The following is a 20,208-nucleotide window of genomic DNA, read 5'->3' on the forward strand; positions in this document are numbered from 1 at the left end:
TTGATAGTCATACTGATTCAGTATAGGAATCAGTCCCATAATTATGATTATCAGTCTCATGATTATTTAACCAGCTAATCAAGCCAACATAGTACCAACTTACCTTTCAGAGCCAATATTAATCCTAAAAAAGATCAGATAAGCATGGGTTTTGGTTAAGTGTCCTTTAAAACATAAGGAATTTCCATTTTAATAAATAAAATTAAAAAGTCAGTTATTTAAAATGTCATGGGATAAGTGAATTTTATATTCTGTGGTATACAGCTAAATTTGAAGCAAAACCACTTGTCAGGGTTGTTACATTTTGTGTTTTGGGTTTTTTTTTGGTTTTTGTTTTTGTTTTTTAATTCCTTTATGTAGACAGTCTTGAGAGGTTTGTAGGTTTTCACTCATACATTTTATGCTCATGGACATATGAAGATGTATGTTCATTCTACAAATATGAGTGCCTACTATGTGCTAGGCTCCGAGGGTACAAAGGTAAACAATGAGCTGAGTATGGTGTTTGCTCTCCGTGGTGATGGAGAATGTTGGCTTAATTTAGAGTAATCATCTTGCGGAGCCTTTGCTCATTTAATTTCCTCTGTGACTTTTGCCAGGCTTCAGGGCAGCTGTGGCCCCCTGCAGTCGTGAAGCCTGTATGAGGGCTTCCCCGTTTACATTTTGAGTTGTGTGATTTTTAGAACTGAGAAGTTAAACAGTAGTAATAAAAATTTTGCTTTATGTCTTCTGTTTCTTGAAGGCCTTCCCAGCTCCAGATAGTGCATTCCTTTATGCGTCTTGTAGTCAGAATGTTCGTTATTTCAGTCCTGTCACCACTGCAGCGAGATGGATGAGGTCTCCTAGATACAGACCGATTTGATGAGTTACAGCCTGTTGAGAAATATTGTGCTTTGTATTCACTCGGTGACTTAATCTTTATGTCCTGTGACTTTGAGGATATCTTTTGCTTTTTAAGTGCAAATAATTTTAAAGACCATCTAGATTCAGTTAGGTAAGGCTTGTGTGCTGTTTTTATATATCGCTGTTGATGTGTGCAAGATTTGAATTGTCAGGGGTTTTGCTTTTAGTTGCATATGGATTCTTCATTAATATAAAAAATGCAGACAGCTTTCTTAGGCTGCCACCTTCTGAAGGTGGTTTCTCTTGGAGGTGGAGGTATGGGTTTAAGTGACTTCTTAACTTTGGTGTTTTTAAGTGAAAAAAATATAATAGGTCTTAGGCCTGCGTGATTTATGGTTATTGTTTCTGAAGGCTGAAGAAAACTGACGAAAACCAGCGGGCTAATTATGTGTGAAATAAGCATCAGTACATGGATAAATTACACATAAGTAGATTTTGAGTACACTTGTCCATCAGTGCTTTTGAAGCCTCTTAAAAAGCTTAAGACATTTTACATTAGGATTACCAATATAATTTTAACCTAGCATAGATTGTTCTAAACTAACGTACTGGGATTAAGTTTTGCTGTTGTGTTTTGACACTTTTAAAAAAGTTCTTGATGTTTACATAAGAAGACTATTCTCATGTGACTTAGCTGCTATTTTTAAGGAGAGCTGAGACATTTTGTTAGAGTTCCTAATTTCTAGCTTTTAGTGTAGGTTTGGACATTTAAGATGTAGTGTTAAATAGGAAACATTAAGTATTTCATTTTAGTTTCTTGTAGTTTTCTGGTTTTGTTGTGTTTAACAACCAAAGGAACATTCCCCGTTAAATCAGTAAGTAAAATTTTTCAAATTGGGGGAAAAGGCATTTTTTGTTTTTCAGAAAAATTATTTTTAAAATATGACCTAGGAATAATCATACTAATTACATTAGATATTTTGAGTAATTATTGAAAATTATTAAAAAATTTTAGCACTTTAGTCCTTTTCCTGTGAATGCAGTTTTACTTTTAAGAAAGTAGAATTTATTCTGGAAAATATGAATTACAGTGCTGAACTTGATTTTGTTGTGTGTGAATATGTTATCCGGTAACTTTTGTAAAATGTTACTCTACGTGAAGATTTCACTTTGGGCAATTATTGGGATATATTACTACTAACTTGGTTTTATTTATGGAACTAAGCCTCTCATTGAATGACTATTCAGATTTTGAAACAGATTTCTTGAATTGTTTACGTGACTTTTGCCTGAAGGATTTAGATTCTGCTTTCTAATAGTGAAACTAATTTATATGGTGGCCAGAGTGTAATATATGCTAATACTTTGGCGTGGGAGATATTTATCATGTTTTTAATATTAAAAAATGTTATACATTTGCCTACTAGTTTTATAAATGATGTTGCCTTCAGAATTTGTGTGAAGGTACAAAACTCAAAGTATCATGTACCTGTTGTGCAATGGAAAGTCTTGTCATTGTCAGAGTTCTTGATTACCTATATTCTGAATATTGATGATTAGGGTTACTCTTAAAAACAGACCCACACACAACAAAAAACATGTTATTTGAGTAACTCTTAACGACTTGTAGGGTTGAGGGCTGTGGTGTGCGTTGTTCTTTAGGGCCTTCCACCAGCAGTGCCTCCTATAAACATGTGACACTTAAGTCTCTCAGTGTTAAAGAAACTGGACGTGTGTTTTCTACGTATTATTTTTGTTAGAAATAAGAAAGTAATATGCTTAGTTTCTTTTTCCTATAGTAACATTTTACAAAAGAGCTGCTAGGCAGGTATTTTATTCTCAAATTGATCTCAAACTGGATGTAAAAATTTAAATCCTTTTTTAATTTATTTTTTAATAGTAGTATAAGAACTCTGGCTGCTATTAGTTCTTACTTTTTATTTTCTGGGTAGAAGCTATTTGAAAAGTCCAGTTTCTGTCCTAGGGTAGCAAAATATAGTTCCTCGGTTTTCTTTTTCTTTTTCTTTTTTTTTAATGCTTTGTAATTGTACACTACCTTTTGAATATACAAACCTCATTCTTCATTGAACAACTTGAAGGCTTTGATTTTTTTTGAAGAGTTTAAATTTCAATCTGTATATTACTTTGGCAGTTCCCTCAACTTTGAGATGCACTGATCACTGTGCTTGAAAAAGACAAGACTGAAGATTGTACTATGAGATTTATTGAATAATTTTCATAAATTATTTATCAAATGAGAGATTTTTAGATTTTTGTATTCTGCTTAGTTAAAGAAAAAGTAGTTAAAAAAAGAGAGGCTAGTAAGTTTGATGCTATTCTTGCCAAACAGACTCAGACAAAATCTTTAATGAATGGGAAAAGGATGACTAATAATTGTTCTGCATCTGAGTACATTTTCCAAAATGTTGGAAAGAAACTTCTGAATTGAAATCTTGAATGTATTGAATCTGTCAAGGTACACAGCGGTGCCTTTGTAAATGTTCATTATCTTATTTAATCAGGTGATAAGTGGTGTAATGTAGCAGAGCTTAATAATAGACTCAATTATCACTTTTTGTGAACAAGTTGGAATTGTCATGTTACTGTGTAATTGATTTGCTTTAAAATGAACAATAAATTTAATGAAATAAAACATTGTCTTGTTTTTTATCTACTTATTGTATATATCATTTATATTTCATATAAAAAATGCCTAGTTTTTTGGGTACTTACTCTTATGAAGTAACATGATAGTTTTGCCACGTTAGCGTCAGTCTCTGATCAGTTGAGACTTGACTCTAACGATGAGGAGCTTGTTTTAAAAAAAAAAGTAAAAACCTTTTACTGATTACACCAACTAATTTTATCAGAAAACAAGTGGGGAGATCTAAAATCATTTTAGAAAGAAAACCAAAAGAACTATAATTTACAATACATTAAAGATTTCAAATTATTTAGTAGGTTAAAATAACATCTTTCGATGTGCTAAGCCTCTTTTAATTGTCTAGTGTGAACAAGTTACTTAAAAACTTTTTTTTTGGTTAGGTAAATCAGGCTGGGGAGATACCTGAAAACTGGCTTTTAGCAAATAGAATTTGTTAAAATTAATCACTGTTTATTTTAAAAATAATTTCATAAAGAAATTTTAATCTTGAAAGAGTAAGGCAAATTTGTTTTTTTTCCCCCCATTTTTTTTTTTTTTTTTTTTTTTTTTTTTATACCAGGGCCACAGCCATCTCTGGGAGTTAGTTTTGGAACACCATTCGGCTCAGGTATTGGCACTGGCTTGCAGTCAAGTGGCTTAGGTTCTTCAAACCTTGGAGGTACACTTTAACTTTTCTAATATTGCCTTGGACTATTATACATTTGAATTGATACTAGTCTGTAAAAAATTTCTAAGAGGGTCTGCTATTTTGGTAGTTAAGGTTCCATCTGACAAAAACAGCTCTCCAAACATAATCAGTGCTTTTTAGTATTAGAATTAGAACTTAAATCATTTCATCTTCAGTGAATAGTAAATAAAAAAAGAATAGTAAAATTAATTGGTAGGGATGTTCATATTTTCAAAGCAATATGCTAAAATATGAACTTGCAAATTACTTAGTTTTAATAAATTTAACTTAAAAAACCAGTAGTCTTAATCACATCATTTTAGAGTCCAAACTGCTTCTGGACATCTAATCATTATCTTCTTTTTCTGTAAATGAACACTTTAGATGAGAAAATAATTTTATTATAAATTGGACAGTTCAGCTTCTGTCTTTTGCTAAGCATTTTTGGCATAGCTGCCTTTATGCATACTTGTATACATAACAATTAATAGTTTTATAAGTTAACTCTAGTAAGGTAAGTCTTCTGCCAATCATCATGCTACATATAAACGTATTCACAGTTCTGTGGTATGGGTATTTGACAGTAGAATGTATTTTGACAAGCATATTGTCATATAATGAATATATTATTTCCACTAAAATATATCATCGTAAGAGTGGAAGTCTGTGAGCAATCAAGGTTACTTAATATAGTAAACTATATTGGAATTACTAGAATTATAGTAGACAGCATATTTCCTATAATCTGTAATTCAGTTTGCCATCATATTTCTTAGCGTCATAGGCTATAATACTGTCTCAGACTCCTTATTTTAGATAGACTGTTGCAGAGTAGCCTAAGAAGAATTTGAATTTTATTTTTAGATCACTTGACTTTGAGGAGAATGGAAACAAGTCTTTAAGTACTTAGCAGAATCTCTTCTTGAACTTCATATGACGAAAAATATTTTTTTATTTAAATCATGACTAGTACTATTAAGAAAGAAAAATGATCTCCCACTCGAAATTTCTCAATTGTCAAATCGGCTGCTATGTGGCAGGAGCCTGTGTTGCTGAGTAGATTTAATGTGATTAACTGTTTTGTAATTATGCAGTTTTTCAATGGTGAAGGTTCTTAAGTGAAAAGGTTTTGGTAAAAAGCAGAGTAAAAGTTGTCTTATGGTACTTGGTGTTTAAATTCTTGTGCATGTCACGCTTACTTATGAATTTAGTTTTTTTTTTCCCCAAAATGAAATATCTCTAAGTAGATGTGTTTATATCTGTTTGATCTAACACCATATTTCAGTGGTCACTAAAATTTCTAGTCAATCTGGGAGAGAAAATACTAATACGATCTTGTTCTTTATAGCTTGTTCTGTATAAAAATTACTGATGGGTCTTAAACTTAGTCTCAATAGATCAAAATGTTCATTTCAGAATTAATCTGATTCTTCAGAAGTCTGATGCACAAGAGTAAATAGCAGGTTTGTGTAATAGCACTGTGTTTATTAGACCTCTGATAATTTTAGGTTTTACTTGTCAGTAACCTTTAATCTCTGTTTTACGTACCATTGTATATTTCTCTATTACCCTTTCACTAGGATTTGGAGCTAGCTCTGGTTTTGGATGCAGCACCACAGGGGCCTCCACATTTGGATTTGGAACAACAAATAAACCCTCAGGAAGTCTTAGTGCAGGTTTGTGTGTTTTTGGCCTGAATTTCAGGCAAATTTAAAGATGCAAATTATGTAATTTAAAAGTATAATGATTGTTCTTTCCAGTAGCCAGAAGCAATCCCTGATTCAGTTTCTACCCCCCACAATGAAGCATGTAAGCCTAACTAATCATACAGTTTTATCTCTCATGGAAACTAAAAGTCAGGTTTGTGAAATATCTCTAACAAGACTCATTAGTTTGAGATAATAAGTAATTATATCCTCTTTTAACTAAGTAGAGATTCTTTTGAACCCAAAGACTAGTTTTATGGTTAAACAAGTCTCTTCATTATTACAAAAATGGTCCCATTGTTGTGAAAGCTTTGACCCAGTGTTTCTTTGATTTCTCTCCCAAAGAGATGTTCTTTAGTTGCAAGTCCCTTTGGTTTTAAAAGTCCCACTCTTATAATGGATGATTAATTGGGTTCTTTGTTCATTTTTGAAATAGGTATGTAATCTTTTGACTCCTCTAGTAGAAAATCCCAAATTTCTTCTCCATTTTCTCTATATTTGTAAATAATGGCTTCATTTATAATGTTTAGGGATAAGTAGCATGTCTAAAATAATGACACAATACTTACTGTGTTTAAATTGAGGGAATTTTAAGGCAACTTCATTTAATACTAAGTGGTATTTAAAATCAACAGTTCCCAAAGAGTAAGATAATAGAATTCAGTGATACGGGGATTATAATCTAAATACGGTACTATTAATAAAGTAGGCAGTGATAGCATTTGATCTTAGTTACGCAAGGGTTCCTATAAAATCAGAACAGTGGGTACTACTCTTTGGGGTGTTCATTGTCCTGAAAATCATGGGTTGAGGCCTTCTTGGAGGACTTAGGATTACAGGAGTGGGTCCATCTTCTACATGTTGACAATATGTTTCTGGAGAGGCTGAGAAGGAAGGCAGCATGGCATATCTAATTAACAGGAAAGTATCCGGCAGCTTGAAGTTTTCTAGAGTTCAGTTATTTGTGCTAAGGTTTCTCTTGGCTTGGGTCACTAAACTTAGGTCTCTAAAGGTGCCTCTTAGTTGTTAGCTAAATTATTTTCCTATAAAATTCCATGTTACAAATTTAGTGTTCTAATATATTGGCTATTTTCATAAATATATATTCTTTTAGCTAGAAATTTACCTCTTGTCCCCATTCTTTATATTTGTTTTTGTGTTTTAACTTCTGATGTGAATATTTTCTTCCCTAAACATAAGGCTTTGGCAGCTCAAGTACATCTGGGTTTAACTTCAGCAATCCTGGCATCACGGCATCAGCTGGTTTGACATTTGGGGTGTCCAATCCTGCCTCTGCAGGTTTTGGAACAGGAGGACAACTCCTTCAGTTGAAGAAACCTCCAGCTGGAAACAAAAGAGGAAAAAGATAAACATATGGGTTGATGTGGTTGAGAGAATTCATAGCAGCATCGTTCATTCTATGAGTCTATTTTTCTAAAATTGATGCAGTAATTAAATTGCATCCCAGGAGATTTATAAAGTTTTGATATTTTTCCCTACTCTGGAATCTGAACTGTGTTCTTGTTTGCCATGGTAAACATCTTTTTTTCTTGTGAATTTGAAACCCAGTTGTGTATTTTTCGTTATTTTTTGATGGTCAGTGTAAGCAATGTTCTGATTACATCACTGATAAGTAAAGCCTATTTAACCTAGTGTCATAGCAATGTTTTTGTTGATAAGGTTTACATGATGTGAATATATGCACATTTGTTTCTTACACAAATGGTATGAACTCTTAAGTCCTATAGTAGAATCAGTTTGTTCCTTGATAAAGGCCTTTTGAACTACACTGCAGGGCATCTTGTGAATATGTATGTAAATATATACAGAATAATACACACAGTTGTGTGTTCACATAAAATATATATTTACAGACCTACAACTTTTGCCTCAGACTTGTTCCCCTTTTCTAAGGGTATTCTATTTTTCACCTTTTAAGCTTCAAAGCCTCAGTGCTTGTAGAGTGATGAGCTAGAGGTACCAGGTCATTGCAGTTATTTAATTTACTTACAGACTTAATGAAATGGTTACTGGTGTAAATATTTGACCCCCCAGTCTTTTCCATAGCAGCTGCTCTGAATGAGGAGTGCTGTAAGAATCATCCAACAGAGTTTAACAACTTTTATTATCCCATACACCCTCACATTTGCCTGTATGAGATGTTTTCTCATATCTGAGATGAACCTTCAAGAGCATATTTGAACTCCAGACTGATGTCTGGGGGCAAAGAGCTATTAAGCCAAATTGATTCTATGCAGGTGAAGGATGCACTATTACTTTAGTGGAAACTTTTGTAGCTATTCCAGTACAGAGTTCTTTCTTATAGGGCTATTGATATTGACACCAAATGGAGTGGTTTATCAGCCTCTTAATGTCTTAAGTAAGTGCTTAATTTGGAATAGAGAAACAATATATTTTAAGAAAAAAGTATTCTTTGTAGCAACTATAAACTACCCCATTTTAACAGTGAACAGAGCTCCAGGTAAAAACACATAAGGCATGTCAGATTGCATCTGTGTAATATTTGTCTATATTAGCATTAGTGACATCGAGTGGGTGAAAAAGAAGGCCCTTGGAAAGAGAACTGCCTTAGCTATGATTTCACACAGAAACCATTAAGTAGACCTACTTTATCTTTCAAGTACAGTTTTCAAATGGGATGTGAACATGGAATTTCATTGAAAATAGTATAATTTTTTATATAGAAGGTTTTGTACATAATGTGCATCAAGTGAATATTTTCAGAATCATTTTCACCAAGGCACCTTTTTTTCTAAAATAGGTATTACATACACACACACACACACACACACACACACTCATATATTTTTAGTATAATGTTAGTTGGGTTTGATTACTAAAGTGTTGTTAAATCTGTTTTATTTATCCGCATATAGCGATTGGCTTTTTGGAATTGAAACTTTTGCGCCTTGATGCATTAAAATAAGGAAAATGCTTTGTTTTGGAACACTGAAGTTTTTATTTTTGCATTCTTCTCTAAAACTGCAATCCCCAGATCCAGATTTTGGGGAAGGGTAGGAAAACGTGGGATTTTTGTGTTTTGAATTACTGTCAGAATTAAATACCCAAATATAGCAAGCTTTTTTTTTTTTAAAGGACATTGCATTGTGCTGCAAAAATCTGAATATTTATATTTCTTAATTTTGTTCTTTATATCTTATACATTTTAATATGTTGAGCCACTGGAAATTTGTAACAGATCAATTTGTGATAGGAGTTTAATGTGTTGTCATTGTCTCCAATGTCTTCACTCTGTCCTGAGCGTATCATTATGTAAACAATAAAATTTATTGTGTCAGTTGCTTTGAATCTTTATAGGTGTCAGTAGTTGTTCTAAATATGTAATTTTCTTATTATTGCTCTTTTATTCTCTGTGATTGGTTTTTAGTGTTTTGTTTTTACCAATTTATATATCTTGCTTTTTAGAAAAATTGTAGAGTGAACACAAGACAGAAGGATATTGGGTAAAATGTGAAAGTCCCCTTCAGCTTCCAGGGCCTGATCCCACTTTCTTCCCCTGAGTATCTTTTCTTCATATTTCGGTGTGTATTCTTTCGAACCCTTTAAAAAATGGCCTTTTTCAACATATGCATATAAATATTTCCTCTCTTTAGTTTTCTCACATTTATCATTCTCTTAGGTCCTTCTTTTTGTAACAAATGGGTTAAAAGAAATCTGTGTACTTTCTGATTTGTCTTCTTTCTCCTTTAACCATAGATCATCAACATTTTTCCATGTCAGTGCATGTAATTTACTTTTTATGTACCATCCCGTGACATGGATGTACAATGAGTTGTTTAAAGTATTTTCTGTGGTTGGGCAATTAGGTTCTTTCCAGTATTTCTGTTTTACAGAAAAAGCTGTATGTGGCTCTTACGTTTAATGTTTCTTTGGGATTGATCCTTGAAGAGGAATTGCTGAAAATGCATATAAATTGTATTTTTTAATGCCAGATTGCCTCCCCAAACTGCTGTATAAATAATACACTTCTACAGCATGTGTGAGTACCCATTTCCTAGTATTCTTTGCAACCCTAGATATTATCAATCCTCATAATAACTACTTGTGAGTTGAACTTTTTAATATATATGTTAGCCACTTGCATGTTAATGTAATTGCATGTTGGTATCCTTTGTCCATTTTTATTTAGTAGGGTTTTTTTGGGTTTTTTTTTTTAATGCTCTCTGTAGATAATGTACGTTAATGTTTCTCTTACGAGGTAGTTTGGACTCTTGGAGTCAGCTGGGTTCAGACGCTTGCCTTGAACCTGTGTGATCTTGGGGAAGTTAATTCACTTTTCTAGAGCTTAAGCTTTATCATCTGAAAAGTGGGGATAAAAAAGATGGGTAGTTGTATTAATAATAGAATCTTTTATAAAGCACTTGGATGGCATGAACCCCTGATACTTTGCAAGTTTCACTGTTCTCGCACCAGTACCCCACTGCTGTAATCAGTGTCCTTGGATGCTTTGTTTTGGTACCTGATGGGGGAGCTGCCCCATCTTGTTTTTGTTTTTGTCTTTGTGTGGGGTGGCTATTTTCGGACACTTACTCTTTAAGATAAGCTTGAGGACCTATATTTTTCTTTCAGAGATCTTACTGGGATTTTGATTGGGTTTATACAAATGAAATACATTATGATCTGGGGAGAGTTGACATCTTAATATGTATAGCATGATATGTGCATATATTAGGACTCATTCTTTCTGCAAGGTTTTACAGTGTTTATCAGATACCTCTTTAAGCTTTTACTAACTGCATCTTGGTTTTATTTCTGAGTGTGGATTTTTATCCTGCACTTGGTACAAGGTCATTCACGTTATTACCGAAGCAGATTAACTGTTCTTTTGTGATGATACAGTAAACCCAAGTTAATGTCTTACTAATCTCAAATATTGTGGGAATTTGAATAGCGCTTTTAGAAATACTGTAATGGGATTTTTATGTGTGAAATACTTAGGTTTGAATGATTTATCACATTTGCTTTGACATCCCCTTCCTCCGTGCCTTGCCCTGGTCTCGCCATGCATAATCCTGGCTGCACTGTACTTTTTGGAACACACACCACGAAATTATTTAGGGGATACAACCCTGGGACTTGGTAACAGGGGGTCAATGTCCTGGAAAATCTCAGCTGGGGGGCCTAATTTCAATCTTCACAAAGTCACCTCTACCTATAGGTGTCTCCCATTTATTGAGTGTGTAACATGTCTGTTCTGGGCTCCACACTCGCAACTTTATATACTCTGTTTAATCTCAATATTACCCTATAAAGCAGAAAACTCCCAATTACTAGATGAAGAAACTGAGGCTTATTTTATGCAATTTACTGGAGGTCACATGTCTGTCAAGTCACGGAGCTGCGGTTTTCTGCGATGACAGGAATGGCACGCTGATTTTCATGCCTAAGCCCTCAAAGCCTCCCAAGGTAATGTCATTACATGATTTATATGGAAAGTTCCAGGTATACAATAAACTATAGATCAAAGAAAGGTAAGTACAAGGGGCTCTGGCACTTGAGGGAGGCATCCTAGGGAGGGTGTTGTGTGAGGAGGTAGCAGGTGCGGGACTTCTGGAGCCACCTTTCCCACTGCTTCCCTGTGAAGAAGCTCCTAGAGAAGCATGAGGGGTGGTCTGCCCACCTTAGGGTAAAGGGGAGCAGTGTGGACTATCTGAATCTTCGGAAGGTAAGAAGTTTAGCAAGAAAGCTTTTCCAGGAAGGCTTGCCTGACTCCTGTAACCCAAGAGCACCACATGCTCAGAACGGGTGAGGCTCGATCCTTTTCTTGCCTTACAGAGAGATGAACCTTCCCTGGCACAAGGAGACCATGGAAATGGGCCAGAAGTTTGGGTGCTGAGGGACAGCAGCCGGTTGAGGAAGAGTAGGGGCTACTGGACAAGTTGGTCCTGGGCCAAATGTGGTGTTTTGGTTTTTTTTTTTTTTTTTTTTTGCCTCTTCCTACTTTACTCAGTCTAATGCACTCTTTCTCTTCTACGTACTCTGTCAATTAAGAACAACAAAAAACCTACCAGGCTCACAAAGGTCACAGTCCTGAAGACTGGGCTGTAAATTTAATTTGCAGAGACCTTGTTTTTGTCGTCCTCAACCCTTTGAATCCCCTGGTAGCAAGTCAGTTAAATTCAGTAAAACAGGGGCGCCTGGGTGGCGCAGTCGGTTAAGCGTCCGACTTCAGCCAGGTCACGATCTCGCGGTCCGTGAGTTCGAGCCCCGTGTCGGCTCTGGGCTGATGGCTCAGAGCCTGGAGCCTGTTTCCGATTCTGTGTCTCCCTCTCTCTCTGCCCCTCCCCCGTTCATGCTCTGTCTCTCTCTGTCCCAAAAATAAATAAACGTTGAAAAAAAAATTAAAAAAAAAATCAGTAAAACATTTGTTAGTATTTGCTGTGTGCAAGTCAGTGCTGGGAATTTAGAGGAATATAAATAGCAATGGGGTATTTTCTGTGCTCAGTAATGTTAGCTAACATCAGTGCTAAGCGGAGGCAAGGGCCTGCTCTTAAGAGCTTTCCATACACGAACTCATTTACTCCTTAGTCCTATGAGGTAGGTACTATCATTTCTTTTTTACAAATGAGAAATTAGGCACAAGTCACTAGTAAGTGAATGGGCCAGAATTCAAGACCAGGCTGTTTTTCTAGAGTTGAGGATTATAAGTAAGTATACTCTAATGTGAGCTTTTTATTAAGTGATAGGATAAAGATACAAAGAAAATTACTGAGTGCACAGAGGAGAAATTAACTTGGCCTGGGGAAACTCCCAAGAAAATTGGAATAGGTGGCTTTGAGCAATGAATGAATAGGATTTTTTTTTTTTTAATTTTTTAAAGTGTGTATTTTTGAGACAGAGCACGAACGGTGGAGGGGCAGAAAGGAAGGGAGACAGAAGCAGGCTCCAGGCTCTAAGCTGTGAGCACAGAGCCCGAGGTAGGGCTCCCACCCACTAACGGTGAGATCACGACCTGAGCCAAAGACGCTTAACCTACTGAGCCACGCCCCCTGGCTCCCCTGGGGTTTTTTTGTTTTAGTTTTTTTTTTTTTTTTTTTTTTTTTTAAACGTTTATTTTCGGAGAGACAGAGCACAATTGGGGGAGGAGCAGGGAGAGAGAAAGAGACCCAGAATCTGGAGCAGGCTCCAGGCTCTGAGCTCTCAGCACAGAGCCTGAGGCAGGGCTGGAACTCACGAACAGTTGAGATCATGACCCGAACCGAAGTCGGATGCTTAACCAACTGAGCCACCCAAGTCCCAGGAGCCCCTGTTTTTAATGAAGTATTAACAATTTGAATTTGAAGAACCACAGATTTATTTAATTAAAGATAATTTTACATTTGAACAAGATAAAGGGAGAAAATAAAAAGCAACAAATACCTCACTTTCCAGAGGAAGTTTCTGTTTAATTTCTCTTCTTCTGTTACTGTTTTTCTTCATAACTGCATAGCATGTATGTCCACAGTCTGTTTCATAACCAGTTCCTTTTGGTGAATATTTCGACTGTATATTTTTTGCTATTAGAAATAATTTTGGTAGGATCAGTGAAAATGGTATCCAGTTTTATTGATTTATTTTCTTTATGAGTTTCAACATTTTTGTGTAGGTAGTAACCAGCTTTTAAAAATTATTTGTAAGAGCTCTTTGGATGTAATCCCTTCCTATCTGTAGAGATGTTTGGAAAAATTAACAATTTTAAACCTTTACTCTTGGAGCCATGTAACTTTTTAATGAAAATTATGGCATTTAAAATAATTTCTTATGTATTGCAGATGTTTTGCAGTTAATCATTTCACCTATTTATGGTTTATTTTTGTGCTGAGTAGAAATTTTAAGTTTTAAAATTGCCCAAGTTTATTGGTCTTTTTTTTAATGACTTCTGGGAAAGAGTGAGAAGTCAATGAGAGGGAAAAAAGAATTAAGACAGTTTAAGTTTTGTTTTATTTTGTTTTGTTTTGTTTGTTTTTTAAGAGAATGTGAGCTGGGGAGAGGGGAGAGAGAGAATCTTAGGTAGGGTCTCTGTTCAACATGGAGCCTGACGCGAGGCCTGATCTCATGACCCTGGGATCATGATGTGAGCCAAAGTCAAGATTTGGACCCTCAACCAACTAAGCCATCCGGTGCCCCTAATACATTTAAAGTTTTACAATTTGTAGTCTTTCGTATTTGTTTACCATTAAAACTTCATAATTGTATGAAGTTGTCTTTAGAAGATTCAGCCATGTGGCTGGTGCCAGACTGTAATTGGGGAATGGCAGAACTTGAAAAGAGACTTCATGCCTACTACTTTATAGCGTGCTTTGACGGTCATGAAATTTTAAATATGGCAGTGACATTAAGACAGGTGATATGATCATTTCTCTCTTAGAGATGAGAGAAGCAGCTAATTTGCCCAAAGTCCCGCAAGTCCTAAGTGAGGATGCTAAGACTCAAACTCTGATATCCCCGGTGTCATTCAAGTGAAGTCTTTTAGAACTTGATTTTCAAATGATGGCACGTTCAGCTCACTGTCATTTCCAAATTTAATGCATTCTGTATTGTCATATATTCAGAAGGCAGAAGAAAAGTTAAATCTCTGGCCAATGCATTTTTTTTTTTTTCTTTTTAAAAATTTTTCTCCTAGATAGACGGGAGAACTTGATTCAAGGACACCAACTCTTAGATAAACAACATGAGTGACAAGTTCTTATTCTTATCTTACTTGATGAACTGTATAGGTGTCACTATGAAAACTAAAACTATCTTTTAACTGTATCTTCTAGATTGAGCCCTTGTTTGATGTAATCATTTTATCTTATTTTTTAAGTAATCTATTAAGAAGTTTCTAAAAACTACCACTTTAGATTCTTTACACAGTGTTGATCCTACGTGGTCTTATTTGTATTTTTTTCCCCTAAAACTGTAATTGTGCGTGAAGTGTGTGTATCTGTGTGTGTCTGTATATATACACAGATATAATTCAAATTATTTGTATATAAAGAAAATTGAAAATGTATCATTGAAAGTCATTCCTATTTTTGATGATATGTAAACATTTAAAGATATATTTTTATATATTTTGGTGTATCATTATCCCCTTCTACCTGACTTAGTTATTAGTTTAGGGAATTTCTTACTGTTGAAAATAGCAGAGGGGCGCCTGGGTGGCTCAGCTGGTTGAGCGTCCAACAGATGATGATCGCACAGTTCGTGAATTTGAGCTCTGTGCTCAGCACAGAGCCTGCTTTGGACCTTCTGTTTTCCTCCACCACCCCCCCACCCCCCCGCTCGTTCTCATGCTCTTTCTCAAAAGTAAATAAACAGTAGGGGCACCTGGGGGGCTTGTGGATTGAGCATCCAACTTCAGTTCAGGTCTGAGCCCCACATCGGGCTCTGTGCCGACGACGGCTCGCAGCCTGCTTCAGATTCTGTCTCCCTCTCTCTCTACCCCTCCCCTACTCGTGCTCTGCTTTCTCTCACTCTCAAAAATAAATAATAAAACATTAAAAAAAATAAATACTAAAAAAGAGAATATAGCAGAATTTATTATTTTCATGTTTAATTCTTATTTTTTATCAAAATCACACAACACAGTTAAAAGAGTCATGTTTCCATAAGCCTTGTTAAAAAAGCAGTTTCCCTTCTCTCTGTTTGGAAGCGACCTTTTTCACCCCTTAAAGCTTTTGGCCAATTCTGTTTTCAGTCCCACTTTCACCTCTTCCTGCAGTAATCAGTAGCTTCCTTCTCAGCTTTCCCCACCATGGTGAAAGTCAGCTCTCTTGATCTGCTAGTCAGTTACTCTTCCATTCCAGCTCCTAACATTTCTTTGCTATTAACACAGGGGGTTTCTGTTTGCAGGGACGTCTCCTTAGTTTGCATGGCTCATATTACTTCAGATACAGGCAAAGCTGCTTTAGTAAGAGACCTGAAAATACAGTGGCTTGAACAAGATGGTTTATTTCTCTTTCCTGTGATGGCCCAATAGCAGTCCAGGGTTGATGTGGCTGTTCAGTTCCAAAGAGAGGGCCTTACCTTAATTGTTTGAGTACATATTGTATTGAATCTGTCTTATTCCTGATACGGATATAAACTGACCTAGATTGGATTTATCCCAGCAGTGACTTGTATTCTCTTTGGTCTATGATGTAGTTTGCATTACCCTTTCTTCAAAATAACTGTCCTTCACTAGCTTTCACTTGAACTCTCTTTTGGATGCTGCTCTTGATTTTGACCTTCGTGTAACTTTAGGTTCAGAGGTTGCAAACTAACTAGGGAGCTGTCACTTGATCTGTTTGGTCCACAGAATGTGTGCTGACTTTTAAAAACCAGATTTTACACGAAATCCCCAATCTCTTACTTGTGAACAAACACAAGCAGACAGATCTGGCAGCAGCGATTGCCACCCCCCCCCCCCCCCCCCCCCAGGGAACTTCCCCTTTCAGAGGTGTCATTGACCCTCCAGTTAACCCCCGTCCCCACTGCTCCCTGCCTTCTCTTACATTTACCTCGCTTGTTGAATTACCTGCTGCACCAGTGTCGTCATTTGCTCTGTGGCCCACAGGCTTGGTCCCTTACCTTTCTCTCCTTTAACTATCATACGGGTCTTCTCTACACTCTCCTGCGCTAGGGCCGTGATGGGGAAACCAACGCACAGAGAGCCAGGCTCCCAGCCTTCCTCATTCACAGAGATGTGAGAGTGACGATGGCTAGTCCACTCAAATGGTCACTAGGAAGGAAAACATACTCATCATCTGGCAAGTTTCTCAGTGCTGCGGAAAGCTTCTGACCTTCCACCATCGCTTTGAAAGCAATGACTCCACAAGGGGAGCTCTGCAGTGCCGGGAAGCTGACAGCAGGGGGCAGGGGAGATGCGTTCCCTCCTGCCAGAGGGCTAGTCAATTTCTTGCACAGTGTCTGTTTCCTGACCCGTTGTTTCATGGCTTAAAGTTCTATAATGGGACTCATTTGTTTGTGTTTTACTATTTGGTAGGTGTGTTAATAACAAATAATAATTCTTTCCAATCATAGTGTGCATTTTCTACAGTAGCTGAACAAGGGATTGGTCTAAAGAAAAACGGTCTTTTAAATAACTTAGCCCGAAACAATAATGCGCTGAGCATTTATTCCTTTTGGTTTCAAAAAGAACTCCTCCCATGTGATACACTTTTATTTGCAGTTGGTTTAGAATTAGTGATTCTCTATTTTTCAAGTCTATGCTCTCTGATAATAGCAAACGTATTTAGTGAACACCTATGATAAGCCAAGCAGGAGAGTGTGGTAAGTCATTATGCCTTGGTTCAGAATTAGTATTTCAATCTGCACTGCCCAAAATGGTAGCCATTTGCCATACGTGGCTACCGAGCACTTGACATATGGCTAGTGTGATTGAGAAACTGAATTTAAAATCTTCATTTGAGTCAATTTAAATTCGAAAATGGACGTTCAACTACATATTGGGCAACACTTGAGGGTGTTTGGAACAACCTAGATATACGATTCTACTTTTTGATTGTAAATTTTATGAAATCTCCAAAGCAAATTTAGCATTTGAGAAGCTTTTAGGTATAAAATCCACACTGGAGTTTGAAGACTTGTCATGAAAAAAGAATAAAATATTTAATTAATATTTTTATTTTGATTTCATGTTGAGATGATAATGTATCAGGTTAAATAAAATCTTATTTTCATGTGTTTGTCTTGTTTTAATGGGGCTCCTAAATTTTAATTTAAATTAATCTAATTTACATTTTAAATTACATATGAGACTTGCATGATATTTGTTGGACGGTGCTGCTTTAGACAGTACTAACCACGCTCCTGGGGCCATTTCTCTCTAAAAGAGAAAGAAACCGCAAATTTTTAATTTGTTTCTCTTTAAAAAAATCTGTGTCAATTCTTACAACAGCCTCCTACCTGGCATCCCTTTCATTGTGTCTACCCCTGTGAGTCATCCGAATTCTTCGTTACCTCCTTGAAATGCAGACAGGGTTATGTAAAGCCCATACTCTCTGGTACTTTTTATTCCAAACGCTTTAGCATAATCTGCAAGGTCCCTCAAAGCCTGGCGTCGACTTTCCCAAGCCCTCTTCTGCTCTTCTGCTGCTCTCACACACCGAGGCCATTCCAGGGTGCTAAGTTCTTTCCTGCCACTCTGCATTTGCATCCTCTGCTTCCTTTGCCTGGAATAGAGGTTAGCCTCTCCGTGCCCTCTGTCCTCATCCTCCCCATCTCCTCTGGCAAAGTGAGCATACACCTCTGCACTCCAGGAGGACTTTGGACCTTATGACACAGGCTTACCACATATACTTTTGTCACTCGAGGAGGTATTTGTCTCCCACATTCGATTCTGTGATCCCAGAACAAAAGCCCTGTCTTGTTATTATTTTGGTTTGTTTTTGTATCTTCAATACTTAGCATTTGATTGGACTCCATGAATATTTACGAACTGAGTGATTACTACAGTGGGAAAGGGGTTAATTCAGGGACCCACTGTGGACCTTACTCTGCAGAGGGGTTGGAACCATGCCCTCCACCACTTGGCCAAGTTATTTAAGTGCCGCGTTAGTGGAATAGAGATCATACCTATGCTACAGGTTGACTGTGAAGATGAAAATGAGTTCACGTATATGAGGTGCTTCGGCAGGTGTCCAGGCAAGCTAAACATGCAACAAATATTAGAATTGTCACCATACGGTCTAAACTATTTTTCTTTTTCTCTCAGGCAACAAATCACAGGTTTTAACTGGATTTCGAAAACCCAGTGTTACAGAAACCAATGAAATAGGAAGAAAAATCCAGTTCTGAGCAGTCACTGAATCAACAAATACCGACTTTGAAGGAACTTCTGATTATCATTTTACCAACGTCACTATTTAAGAATAGAACTATAAGGCTTAATGAGTTTGGCCAAGGTGTTTTGAATTCAGGAAAGAAAACTTGCCCTTGATGTTTAAGGATGATCTAATGGATCATAAACCAGTTACAGAGAGGGTTTAAAAACACTACTGGGAAGTAGGCCACTAATTCAGCGTCTATAAGGAATTGTGGAAAATTTACAGATGGGTAGGAAAAGGTGATACAAAATGGAATTGACCAAGTACAGTGAATTAAATCTTTGTTGATGTAATTATGCAACTCATTCGTTTTTAAAAAGCCGCTTTCCTGAGATATAATTTATATGTCCCACAATTCACCTATTTGAAGTATACATTCACTGGTTTTTAGTGTATTCACAAAGTGAGGCAATACTACAGTCTAACTTTATTTTTTTTTAAATTTTTTTCATGTTTATTTTTTAAGAGAGAGAGAGAGAGAATAGACACAGAATCTGAAGCAGGCTCCAGGCTCTGAGCTGTCAGCACAGAGCCCAACGCGGAGCTCGAGCTCACGGACCGCGAGGTCACGACCTGAGCTGAAGTGGGTGCTCAACCGACTGAGCCACCCAGGCGCCCCCCACCCCCTCACAGTCTAATTTGAGAACATTTTTCCCCCTTGAAAGGAAACTCCATACACATTAGCAATCCCCTTCACCAGCACTTCACCACAAGTCCTAGGTAAACTTTCATCTCCTTTCTGTTTCGGACATTTCACGTAAGGGTCACTGGCAGCTTTAACATTTTAGCATAATGTTACCAAGGATCATCCGTAGTGCAGGACATATCAGTTCTTCACTCCTTTTTATTGCTGAATAATATTCTATTGCATGCGTATAACATGTTTTGCTTATTCACTCATCAACGGACATTTCGGGTGTTTCTGCTTTTTGGTTATTATGCATAATGCTGCTATGAACATTTATGTACAGGTTTTTGTGTGGACACGTGTTTTCACTTCTCATGGGTGCGTACCTAGGGAAGGAATTATTGGGTCACGTGGTGACTCTCTATTTAACATTTCGAGGAACTGTCTGATTTTTCCAGAGTAGCTGTACTGTTTTATAGTCTTACCAGCAATATGTGAGGGTTCCAATTTCTTCATTATCTTGCTATTGTCTTTTTAAAAAATTATAGCCCTCTTAGTGGGTGTGAAGTAGTATTTCATTGTGGTTTGAATTTCCCTAATGACAGATGACGTTGGCCGTCTTTTTCTATGCTTATTGGCTATCTGTATATTACGCACTTGATTCTTATGAAGCATATACCATTCCTGTGTTCATTCTATTAACAAATGTTTGTTGAGCAACTATTATGGGCCAGACACCTTTCTAAGTGTTGGCATAGGTAAGTGAATACATCAAACAGAAATTCCAGCCCTCGTGGCACATACATTCTAATTGGAAGACATGGGCTATATAAAAAGTAATATGTTAAATACGTAGAATTTTAGGT

General features: G+C 36.5%; 1 protein-coding gene across 3 annotated transcripts in view; it reads left to right on the forward strand.

Moving 5' to 3' along the window:
- The window catches only part of NUP58 (nucleoporin 58), a 50,930-nt gene extending 31,923 nt beyond the window's left edge, over positions 1–19,007 (forward strand). Inside the window, exons 13-15 of one of the 3 annotated variants that reach the window (XM_045458311.1) lie at positions 4,068–4,166; positions 5,756–5,851; positions 7,082–9,215. In XM_045458311.1, coding sequence (XP_045314267.1) covers positions 4,068–4,166; positions 5,756–5,851; positions 7,082–7,251 — 365 coding nt within the window. In that variant the 3' untranslated portion in view covers positions 7,252–9,215. Of the gene's footprint in view, positions 1–4,067; positions 4,167–5,755; positions 5,852–7,081; positions 9,216–18,602 lie in introns of those variants that run through there. The other 2 variants (XM_045458400.1, XM_045458478.1) reach the window with 2 other exon arrangements.
- Positions 19,008–20,208: the final 1,201 nt, after the last annotated feature.

This window comes from Leopardus geoffroyi, chromosome A1, assembly GCF_018350155.1.
Source record: "Leopardus geoffroyi isolate Oge1 chromosome A1, O.geoffroyi_Oge1_pat1.0, whole genome shotgun sequence".
Taxonomy (NCBI): Eukaryota; Metazoa; Chordata; class Mammalia; order Carnivora; family Felidae; genus Leopardus; species Leopardus geoffroyi.